This window comes from Pan paniscus, chromosome 8 (genome assembly GCF_029289425.2).
Source record: "Pan paniscus chromosome 8, NHGRI_mPanPan1-v2.0_pri, whole genome shotgun sequence".
NCBI lineage: Eukaryota > Metazoa > Chordata > Mammalia > Primates > Hominidae > Pan > Pan paniscus.
In genome coordinates this window covers 122686861-122699088 of record NC_073257.2, presented here as the reverse complement: position 1 = coordinate 122699088, position 12228 = coordinate 122686861, and the positions used below count along the sequence as shown (strand labels likewise).

General features: G+C 49.1%; 1 protein-coding gene across 1 annotated transcript in view; it reads right to left on the bottom strand.

Annotated features, from left to right (window-relative positions):
• The window catches only part of RBM20 (RNA binding motif protein 20), a 192833-nt gene that overhangs the window by 22202 nt on the left and 158403 nt on the right, over positions 1–12228 (bottom strand). Inside the window, exons 8-9 of the mRNA XM_034931454.2 lie at positions 6942–7021; positions 4452–5121 (exon numbers count right to left, since the gene is read on the bottom strand). Of these exons, the coding sequence (XP_034787345.1) occupies positions 4452–5121; positions 6942–7021 (750 nt within the window). The remainder of the gene's footprint in view (positions 1–4451; positions 5122–6941; positions 7022–12228) is intronic.

Here is a 12228-nt window from a genome sequence, read left to right as displayed (position 1 = left end):
CAGCGTGGCATGCACTCCGGCATGGCAGCTGTAGAATGGAGCTGAGCAGTAGCTCCGGCCCCACAGATGGCACCACTTTCTCAGTCAGCCATGGTCCCATTATGCTGGCCTGGCTCCACTTGTCATTAGCCTGGCTTCCCTTCCCTAGTCACCTGGGCCTGCCACTCTTGAACCCTCCCTCCCAGTAGGATGTAGCAGTGTTTCTTCCCCATGTTTTCCTTATCTGTGACTTCATTTCTTTCCTCCTCTTTATGGTCCTGTGGCCAGGATTGGGTCTCAGGTAGGGACGTGGCCACCCATCACCACGGAGCAGCACGCACACTGGCTTCTCAACCACGGGAACTTTCTCCAGAGAGCTCAGGATATTTTAATGAGCATGACCTCTTCAAAGTACTACAACAGCCTTGTGATCACACCCATTTTACAAACAAGAAAAGTGAGGCAGAAGAAAGCAGGGTCTGATCTGGTAGTCAGAAGCCAGGCCTTTGCTTCCAGAGTCTGGGTTCCAACCTTCATACCTTCAACAGGTACTCACTGGACACCTGCTCTGTGCCAAGCCCTCCTCTAGGGACTGGGAACACAGCAGTGAACACAACAGACAAAACTTCCTGCCTTGTGAAGTTTACATCTGGAGCTGGGGGTGACAATAGACACTAAGTAAAATAAAGACATTAAGTAATAGGTTTGAAGGTGGTAAATGCCACCAAAAACAGGAAAGCAGGGAGGGAGAGGAGGGGGTTGAGGTGTTGAGATGGTCTGCAGCAGTGGGAGGGAGAGGAATGGGTTGGGGTATTGAGATGGTCTGCAGTGATGAGAGGGAGGGGAGCAGGTTGGGGTGTTGAGATGGTCTGCAGTGACGAGAGGGAGGGGAGCAGGTTGGGGTGTTGAGATGGTCTGCAGTGGTGGGGAGGGAGAAGAGTGGGTTGGGGTGTTGAGATGGTATGCAGCGGTGGGGAGGGAGAAGAGTGGGTTGGGGTGTTGAGATGGTATGCAGCGGTGGGGAGGGAGAGGAATGGGTTGGGGCGTTGAGATGGTATGCAGTGGTGGGGAGGGAGAGGAATGGGTTGGGGTGTTGAGATGGTCTACAGTAGTGTCGGGGGAGGGGAGGGGGTTGGGTGGGGTGTTGAGATGGTTTGCAGTGGTGGGAGGGAGAAGAGCAGGTTGGGGTGTTGAAATCATATGCAGTGGCCAGGGAGAGTAGAGAATGTGGCCATGAGTAAAGACAAAGGAGGTGAGGAGCAAGCCAGGAAGACTTGTGGCTCCTTGACAGCAGCAACACCTGTAAAGGCGCTGAGGGCAGGAGGTGCCTGGTGCACTGGAAGAACAGCAAGCCCTGCTGCCTTCATTCCCAAGTTCAGTTGCCACCTGTTATCTGACTCCTGGGGCAGCCCTGTGGGGTCTGGGCTTTTCTTGAGTTCATCATACAGAGTTTGAGGACAGTGCAAAATACTCTCTGTTCTGCTGTCATTCCAACACACAGTGTTGGACTGCCTGGCTCCAAACCTAAAGAAACAATCTATGAGGGGCCCCAGTAAGTCCCTACTGACCCCACTCCAGGGTTGTAAGAGGCAGAACCAACTTGAGGGACAGAACTGTGGGGAAATTCTTGGGGCTTTCTGAGATTCTTTTTCCATCAGGGGCTCTTTGGCTGACACATAGCGTCACCTTAAATGAGCAATGTTGTAAAAACCGATGAGAGCAGGGTGGTAAAACAGTAGAAGAAATGAGGTTCCCAGGGCAGAGTCTCAGGAGTGTGAGTAGAAGTGCAGGAAGCAGCTCCACCTCTCAGCCTTGGGGGAGAGAGGGTTGGCAGGCTGGTGGTATCCACATGAAGCCCAGGCTTTCCTTGAGCCTCTGCCAACTCTTGCTCTCTGCCCATCATCCATCACCAGCAACTTGGACACCTCCAAGCACATATACTTTTAAAAATATCCACTGGTTCACCAGGTCCTTGGGATCCAGTTCAAGTCCCTGGTGAGGCACACAGTGTCTTCCATGAGTCTCACCCTCTTCCCTAATCTCATCTCCTGTTCTTCCTCCTGCTATGCCAGTTAGGAAAAATCGTGGCAGACTTTGTAATGGGCAAAAAAAGACTACTGGGTGTCCTTTCACTGGAATGCTGGGCATTTGTCTAGCACACCCTTTCAGGGCATCTGATTCTATAGAAGTCTGCACCTTTCATTATCTTGAACTGAGGTATTTTACAACTGTATAAGTTGCAGAAATCAGATCCTAATACAAATGATTCTTGTTCCTAGAGATGCACATGAATTATCTCTGCTGGAGATGCAACCGATTCCCTGCCCCCTGTGGAAGGGGCCACTTTTACACCTATTAGCAAATTCATTTTAGCATTCCTGATTGCCTGTATATGTTGCCTGCTCTTTGGATTCTCTTTTGAGTTGGTTTTTGCATCTCATGATGCCGTCATTAATTAATGAGTTGAATAAAACCTTTGACATGTATTCATTATATATGTGCATCAGAGTCATGATTTTACTCTTTAAAAACATTATCCCTAATATGCCCTAAAGATGCAGCCATGCCGATTATCTCCAGGTTCTTCAAAACAGTCTTTCTTTTTCACTTTTGCCCTGGCTTCTGCTTCTATCAAGAATCTTGGCGGGGCACGGCGGCTCACGCCTGTAATCCCAGCACTTTGGGAGGCCAAGGCAGGAGGATCACGAGGTCAGCAGTTCGAGACCAGCCTGACCAACATGGTGAAACCCTGTCTCTACTAAAAATATAAAAATTAGCTGGGCGTGGTGGCGCACACCTGTAATCCCAAATACTAAGGAGGCTGAGGCAGGAGAATTGCTTGAACCCAGGAGGCAGAGGTTGCAGTGAGCTGAGATCACACCACTGCACTCCAGCCTGGGCGACAGAGTGAGACTCTGTCTCAAAAAAAAAAAAAAAAAAAAACCCAAACTGCTTTTTTCTATTTTTAATACTCAGCTCAAATATCACCCTCTCTGAGTAGCTCTTTTCCTGTTCCTGTGCAGAGTTAATAATTGCCCACAGAGCAGCTCATCCTCTGTAAATGCTGGCATGAGTCCCATTGTATACAAATTATTTTTATATTAATAGGTCTGTTTCCACCACTGGACTTCTGTCTCTGCTGTAACATGGACTATGTCCTATTCACCTTTGGCTCGCCTACACCTAGCACACCACCTGGCAAAGTGGCACTCCATCTATACATGTTGGAATGAATGCTGAAGTAGCATCCAAAAGGTGACTCTTCAGTGTTCATGGAGTAGAGATTTGGGCTCCTTATTTGCACTTAGTATTGTCACCAACTCCCAGGTCAGAATGACTAGAAAGTATGTGTGGAGGATTTTAAAAATTAGGCTCCTTATGCATATTGCCAAACCTCACTTATCCTACCCCTACTTAAATATAGAAGGCTCTGGCAAGAAGGAAGTGTAAGCCAAGTTAGAATATAAACCTGGTAACCACAACCCTCCTTGTGACGCCCCTGTGTGAACTGAAGTACTGCTGCAAGCCCTCAGACCTTTCAGATGCCATGAAGGTGCCAGCCATTGCCATGCATTTTTTTTTTTGAAATAGAGTTTCACTCTTGTCATCCAGGCTGGAGTGCAATGACATGATCTCGGCTCACTGCAACCTCCGCCTCCCGGGTTAAAGTGATTCTCCTGCCTCAGCCTCCTGAGTAGCTGGGACTACAGGGGTGCACCACCTTGCCTGGCTAATTTTTGTATTTTTAGTAGAGACAGGGTTTCACTACATTGGCCAGGCTGGTCTCGAACTCCTGACCTCAGGTGATCTGCCTGCCTCGGCCTCCCAAAGTGCCAGGATTGCAGGCATGAGCCACTGTGCCCAGCCACCGTGCATTTTTATTAGAGTGGAGGTAAAACACTGTGGACAGCTCCGGGCACCCAGTTTAATTTAGCGGGTGGTGACGGCTTCTCCTTCACCACCTCTCCTCAGAGTTCCAGGACTGGTAAATGCTTTTGGCAGGAGGGAGGACAGAATGAACCAAAGATCTAATCTCCCTTGGGAGGCTCTTTGGGTGCAAACACCTCAGGCCACTCCCTACTGGACGAACAGGACTACAGGCCTTTCCATCATGTCCCGCCCTAACTTCTAGTAAAGGCAACAGGTGCCATGGGATTTGGGGCCAGATCTCCTTGGTATAATTCTGGGTCTGCCATTTCCTGACCGTGTGTTCTTGGACAAATAACGTAAGTTCTCTGTGCCTCAGTTTCCTCACCTGCAGTAACAATAGTACCAAGCTCAAAGGTTAGTACTCAAAACCTGTGAGGATTAAATGAGTTCACTGAGATAAAGTGTCTTGCACAGTGCCTAGCGCATAGTAAATAGCCAGTAAATGTTCATTCATTCAATAAACGTTCATCCTCATTATATTATTATGATTATTCTCCTTCAGGGCCTGCCTCGCCTTACCTGGGGAAGAAATTGATCATTACCTCATTCTCTGCCATTGTGTTTTCTTTTCTATCATCAGCTCCTTCTTGGTCTCTATCAGTTCTCTTGGTTTTATTTTTCTCATTCTGCTTGGCCTTGGCGCCCTCAGGGGCCCTAGTGACCTTTGGCCCCAGCCCATCTTCCTTGCCTGAGTCATCGGGATGGGGGTGTCTGCTTTCCCGCAGCCTGGCCTCGTCTTTCCTCCTGGACCTCCCGGGGGCATCCTGCTGCTGCTTCAGATACTTGTCAGACTTGGCTTTGGGCTCTTTCCGGTAGTAGCCGTCTTCACGGCTTTTGTAACTGGACACAGAGTGGGGCAGGTTGGGAGACCCAGATCTCGGGTACTTCTCCCGGTGGGGCCTCCCTCCTTCTGGTCGCTCGTCCAGCTCAGCCTTGTCCAGCTGCCGGGGGTGGTGTTTGCGATCATGTGCCCAGGGGTCCATCCTGTCCCTCTTGTCATCTCCGTTCTCCCTCCAGGGAGCCGGGTCTCGCTCTTCCTCCCTCCTGGCATAGGGAGAGTGCTCCCAGGAGTCCCGGCCATTGCCCCAGTCAGCCCGGGAGGGGCCCGGAGGGCTGTGGGAAGAGCTGCAGGAGGTGAAGCTGGGAGTGTGGGACCTCGGGGAGAGTGACCGGCTCACCGGACTACGAGACCGCGGCCTTTCTGGGCCATATCTGTGAGGGAACCAAGGAGCAGGATTTAGAATCTTCACACCTCCCATCCCACCCCACCCACACACAGATACACACAGTCTCTGTCTTAGATATACTGTGCATGTAACTGTGTACACTCTTAACTCCCAACTCTACAGAACCACACAGAGTGGTTCAGGAGAAAGCCTTTTCCTCCCTTCTGGCTTCCGTGCAGAGGACTTCTCCTAAGCACAGCACTGGCCACTCGCTGTGCCTTTACTCATTCTGCTCCTGGGAACTAGGAAGAAGAACTGGGTTGATTTGGCTCGGTTCCAGCTTGCCTTCTCTTGGAAGGGAGCTATGCTCAGGGAGCGGACCTCTGACTCTCCTCCTGGGGGTGTGTGGGGTGGGCACTGGGGGGCAAGATTGCCCTAGTCCAGCCTAGTGGGTAAGGCTGCCTAACCCTGGGTGCCGTTAACCGGCCTCTTAGCTACAAGACTTGAAGCCACTCCTACATTTGGGCTGTATCAGAATGAAGCCAACCTCTTAGCCTCCAGTTTTCTCATTTATTTCTCAGCTCAATTTATGCATGGAAAAGGGACGCTAACTATTGGGGAGGGCAGGCTCAGAGGTTAAAAAAAAGAATTAGGAAGGCATTTTAGGGTTGGAAGATACTCTAGAATCCTGATCTACACATGTTTGAGATGAAGAAACTGAAACCCAGACAAGGACCCCAACCTGTGTAAGGCTCAGAGCAAGACTTCCTAACTCCCCTCCACTCTGCTGCAGAATTGCAGGTGGCAAGATGTGGCTTTACACGTCTTTAAAAAACCCAAATAATCAGAACTTTTTTTAAAAAACAGACAAACTAATAAACAAATAAAGATTCCCAGCCTGAACAGTTACGTACAAAGATATACACACATATATACAGATACACTCTGAAGGCTGTTTGGTTATTAAGCAGGTCAGCTGAGTCATATATCCGATATTCTAAAAGGATGGGCATTTTTTCATTAAGTTCCCAAATACAGGAAAACCACGTAGCCCTCACTGACCAGGGCACACCGAGGTGCATCTTGCTAGGACCAGGCTGCCTTGACTATCATGGGGGAAACAGCCTGGGCTTGTGCCATCTACAGGGAAGTGACAGCACCGCCTGCGGCCACCCCAGCAAGAACCCCAGGACATGCCAGCCAGGTGCCTGCTCCTGCAGTTTTCTGCCTTGGTTCTCTTCAGGAACTGTCTTTGTAGGGGAGTGACAGTGGTCAACTTGTAGCCCCAGCTTGGCCTGATAACAAACTTCGGTTGGAAGAAATGGGTTGGAAAACTGAATATATTCAATGTTTCAAGAAAGTGACTGTTCAAATTACTGATTTTTTTTAACCATCTACATTTTACTTCCTACATCTACATTTAACTTATGAAAACCAAGAGCTGGTTCTAAACAGAAGCCACACGTACACACACGCACACACACACACACGCGCGCACACACACATGCACACACGCACACACACCCACACACACGCATTACTTTTAGGCTGTTTTAATAGGGTGTAGACTTGCCCCAAAGGGCCAAATATTAACAGACATTTTCCTACATTATTTTCCAACAAAGGGGGAGGAGCTGAAGGGAAGCTCAGCATTTTGCATTTTCCTGAGCTTAACCGGAGCAGCATGTCTGAACTGGACTGGTGTTTTTCATGGGGAACATGGAAAAGTGGGACTCAGAAAAGCAGATGGATGGGGTAGGGGCAAGAGCAGGGCACAGCATGACTCAAATACCCCTAAGAATGAGAAACAGGAGTCTGCTCCCACTGCCCAGAACCTGCCTGGAGACTTAGGGCTTGGGGCCTCACCTGTCTGCTTCCCGGAACATGTCCCTCTCCCTCTGGGAATGGATGTCCTGGATGATGGCAGCCACAGCCTTCCCGGGTTTCTAGCAAAGTCAGAGAGATCACCATCAGATCAGAGATGGCCTTGCAAACACCTGAGGGAAGCAGCTCTGACCTGGGTCATTCATTGCCTGGTCCACCAAAAGGGAAAAAATACCTTGTGGGGGGAAGACAAAAGGTGTAATCCAACGGATGAGTGTGAGTATAATGCTGAACTGGGTGGGGCTGAGTGGCCCAGAGAACACTGAGTGGTCCATTGAGCTGGGGAAGGAAGGAGCCTGGTGTTCACATCCATGTGCTGGAGACAAGCAGCATTTGTTAATACCCACCTCTGCCCGAATAAAAAAAAATTAAAATGTGAAAGAAAGAAAAGGACAGAGGGATGGAGGGAGGGAAGGAAGGCAGGCAGGCATGCACTGTAAACTTGGAAAGACTTGAAGATCATTGACTGCAGCCTCCGCTTTTTATATCTATGGAAACTTAGAGCCAGAGAGGTTGAGGCAGGGTCTCTGCTCTGCACAGCTCCAGGGTCACCAGCCACCTTGTGTTCCATGCAGTTGGTGACTCTTGGAGTTGTACTGGGTTAAGGAACACTTCAAGGTCACACAGATAGTGAAAAGAATCAGGACCTGACACCAGGTATTTTAACTCCAAGTTCCTTTCCATGCTTTCCATGCTCTGTGCCCCCTTCAACACCTCAAGCACAGACATCAGCTGATGCTCAAAGTAAATCTGTGAGGAGGGTGGCATAAGCTGGGAGTCGGGCTTCACAGCTGAGAATAGGAGGCAGCCAGGGCTCCATCCTTCCCAGAGGTCATTAGACGGTGGCTATGCCAGGACAGGACCAACCCCAGCCCCCCATTCCCAACCAAAGCCCTTTCCTAAACCCAGAATGGACACATGATAACCAAAATAAATAAATAATAAATGATTTTTAAAAAGAAATTCATAAGCACAAAAGGCAACAGGAGCATCTTCCTGAAGACTATGCAGAATTCATCCCTTACATAAAAATGTAGCAAGCAGAGTGAATTTTATGGAATGTGAGTTATATCTCAAAAAATAAAGCTGATTTTTTTAAAGACCAAGACTAAAAACCCTCAGTCTATGTAAACTTTTGATAATGTTTTATTAAATTTAATCGACTTTTTTCCTTGATTTTTTTCTATGTAATTTACAAAGAATCATGCAATTTTTTTTTTTTAAAGAAACGGGGTCTTGCTCTGTCACTCAGGCTGGAATGCAATGGCACAATCACAGCTCACTGAAAGCCTCAACCTCCCAGGCACAAGTGATTCTCCCACTTCAGCCTTCAAAGTAGTTGGGACTACAGGGGCTCACCACCACACCAGGCTAATTTTTTTAGGTTTTATAAAAGACAAGGACTCGCTATGTTGCCAGGGCTGGTCTTGAACTCCCGGGCTCAAGCAATCCTCCTGCCTTGGCCTCTCAAAGTGCAGGGATTACAGGCATGAACCACCACGCCCAGCTAAATCATGCAATAAGAGCCATACAAATGTTAAAAAGCATCACGTATCTCATTTGACAGATGGGAATCTCAGGTCCAGAGATGTGATCTAGCTGGCCTAGCATGGTATGAGTGCTCTGAGTGGCGTGGCTGATTATCTGTTATTGTTGAGATAGAGGGTTGGGCTGGGAAAAACACAGAGTAAAGGTGAGAATGAAGGAGGAGCTGCCTGCAGTTTCAGGGAGAGAGGTCAGGACACAGAAAAGAGATATAAAATGTTCAAGTGAGGGAGGGACCTCACCTCTTGTCATATGGAGATGCAAAATGAAAGAAAGTCAAAGAGAAGGCAGTGACACCTTCAACTGTGCTCGTGAATAAGTCAGAGGTTTTAGAAGTCAGCCAATCCCCCATTCAAGAAAAGGCCCAGGAACTTAGCACTGGGCAGGATGTCCACAAGAAAAGGCACCACAACTTTGGCAAATGGTCCCTTATGTCAAACTGGAGCTGTAGAGATCGACCCTCTGTAAAGCCCATGAAAGTGCCACCTACAAATTACCAGATCACCCAAGACTTGCACTGGCCTCCAGCACCTCAGCCACTTAAACTGGACCTTGTTCAGACCAAGGCCAAACAAGGATAGAAGCCAAGGCTGTTGGTGTCGGCCAAGAAGAAAGCTGCTGCCCAGGATGTCTCCTCCCACCCCACCATGTGGCTAGAGACCACTGGTCCTTCAGCCAGGGTCGGTTGTCACTTGGGGTAGAAGAAGAGGCTCACTCGGAGCTGACTGCACTTGATGTGGATCCCACCAAGCGGGTCTTCTTCCTGCCTGCCCACCTTGGGCCACACAATGAACTCCGGCTACTGTATCATCAAGGGAAAGCCAGCTGGGATGGCTGGTCCCTGAAAGGACCTGTCACAGCACTGCCTTCACACAGGCACCAAGGGAGCAGCAGAGCTTGGGAAAGCTGGTGGGAGCCATCAGGACCAAGACCATGTCATGAGATCTGCCATCACCGGGGAAGCCACACCCCGGGTCCCTCCCAAATCTGTGGCTTGCACTACCAAGCTAGAATAGACAAAGGCTAAAGAATGTGTCCCCAAACTGGGATAAATGTATATGGCAATTCTTCAGAACATAAAATTCCCCATAGGAGTTGGATGGGGAGCTTTCTGTTGTAAAAAGAGTCCCCGAGGTTCCAGTTTTCTTCTGCTCTTCTGGAACTTCATATCCTCCTGGTTATTCCTTCCAGCCCAGATCCAGGAAAGACCGACGTGGGAGGAGGATGGTCTTGGCAGGGAGTGGCTGAGGTTTTGCAGATTACCCATGGCAAAGTGACTGTGAGGGTGGGGCTCAGGTGCATGGGGGCAGGAGCAGGTCAGGCCAATGTCAGGGCCAGAGGCATTCCACGAGCTCTTGGTCCCTTCTGCACCTTGGTTATCACAGATGGCACCCCCAGGCCCTTCCCCTCAGGGGTGCCCCCGATGAGGGGCAGAGCAGGCTGATCAGACACTGCAGATGAAAACATCCTCTAGTGGCCCATGCAGTTTCCCAGGGGTCAAAGAGGTGCAGTTAGAGTGAGCTTAGAAGAGCCTCTCCTTGGCTTAAACATTCCTCTGCCCCTTATTTTCTTAACCACAGAACCTCCTCCTGGGGTCACTTTCAGCCCATACCTCCTGGAGTTACTTCTGTCCAGATCCCAGGTCCCCAGTGAGGGGGCCCCTGGGCTGATGATCTTCACACAGCCAGCACCAGCACAGAGCCTGGCATGGAGCAGGTGCTCCCTAACACCCATCCCAAGATGCATGACTGGAGAGATGGAAGGATGTGGCTGCAGAGAATGAATATGAATCTGCAAATACTACACACTGGGGCTAGTGGTCACAGGTATTGTGATCCCTCCTGAGGATCAGAGCATCAGTTCTGCTATTTTAGGTGGTAATTGCAAATTGTTTGGTGCTCTCTGGACCAGCTGCCAGCTGCCATCTGAAAAGGGGACAGAAGTAGCCAAAGATTTTCAAATAAGAGAATTGACTTTGGAAAGCCCTAAGAAAATTCTCTCCACCTTCCTCTTTGGCCAGCTTCTGTATCCTGTGGGTAAAGGCATAAAGAAGGCAGGTGAAACAAAGCTGTAATCACCCCAGAAAAATTGAAATGGGAGAGAAAAGAGTAGGTCTATGATAAAATTTTGGTTACCTTTTTATTATAGAAAATTTCAAACATACACAAAAGTAGAGAGAATGGTTTACTGAACCCCGAAGAATCCATTACCCATCTTCAGCCAACAATGATGACTAATCTTGTTGCATTTTGATATGGTTTGGTTCTCTGTCCCCACCCAAATCTCATGTTCAATTGTAATCCCAGATGTTGAAGGTGGGGCCTGGTGGGAGGTGATTGGATCATGTGGGTGGTTTTTAATGGTTTAGCACCATCCCCCAGTACTACTCTCGTGACAGAGTTCTCACGAGATCTGGCTGTTTAAAAGTGTGTAGCACCTCCCTGCTCCCACTCTAACTCCTGCTCTGGCCATGAAAGACATGTCTGCTTCCCCTTTGCCTTCTGCCATGACTGTAAGTTTTCTGAGGCCTCCACAGCCATGTTTCCTATACAGCCTGTGGAACCATGAGCCAATTAAAGCTCTTTTCTTTATAAATTACCCAGTTTCAGGTAGTTCTTTTTTTTTTTTTTTTTTTTTGAGACGGAGTCTCACACTGTGTCCCAGGCTGGAGTGCAGTGGTGCGACCTTGGCTCACTGCAACCTCTGCCTTCTGGGTTCAAGTGATTCTCCTGCCTCAGCTTCCCAAGCATCTGGGATTACAGGTGCCCGCCACCACACCTGGCTAATTTTTGTATTTTTAGTTTAGGTTTCACCATGTTGGTCAGGCTGGTCTTGAACCCCTGACCTCAAGTGATCCGCCCACCTCGGCCTCCCAAAGTGCTGGGATTACAGGCGTGAGCCACCACGGCCTGGCCTCAGGCAGTTCTTTATAGCAGTGTGAGAATGGACTAATACACATCTGTACTCACCACCCTCCTTCCCCACCCCCTATATGATTTTGAAGCAAATGTCAGACATTGTTATCTTTACATCCATTCTGTGATGACAATGATTCCGCTCAACAGCCCCACAAGGGACCATCTAACCATCAGAGTTAACACATCTTGCTGCTTTTAAGACAAGGGTGAGATTCCAAGCCCCATGCAGTCCTAGAAAAGTGCTGGCATATTAAGAGGGAGGCACCACCACTAGGAATCTCAACCCAGGAAGAGCAGCCCCAGCCCTGCCCGCACCTGGCTAGGTCACCCTGGGTCAAGGCTTATTGCCGATGGGAAACTCACTTTCTCCACCTGTGAAGGTGGGTTAATGAGGCCCATCTGGCATCCACCAAAAGCCTCAGGGCATGGCAGGCTACACCCGTAAAAGTCACAGAGTGCTTGGCCAACATGAAGGGAGCTGCTGGAAAGTTTCATGCCCTCTGACAACTCCACACCTGTTTTACACACTTCAAGAGTCCTGGGAAGACACTGAAACCTTCTAGATGAGCCCAGAACTCATCTGAGCCAGATCCTGTCAAGGCAGCCCTGACTGTTTCAACATTACCAGGCTTTCTAGGCTCGACATCATCACTCACCCGACTCCTGCCTGGAAGCTCTGTCTCTCTTTAGCTAATTCTCCCCTTCTTCAAGGCCTTGTTTAGGAATCTCTTCCCTTTTTCACACCCCTCAGTCACACTGCCTTTTGCCATGGAACTTCTGGTAGCTCCTGTACTTATGCACTCATG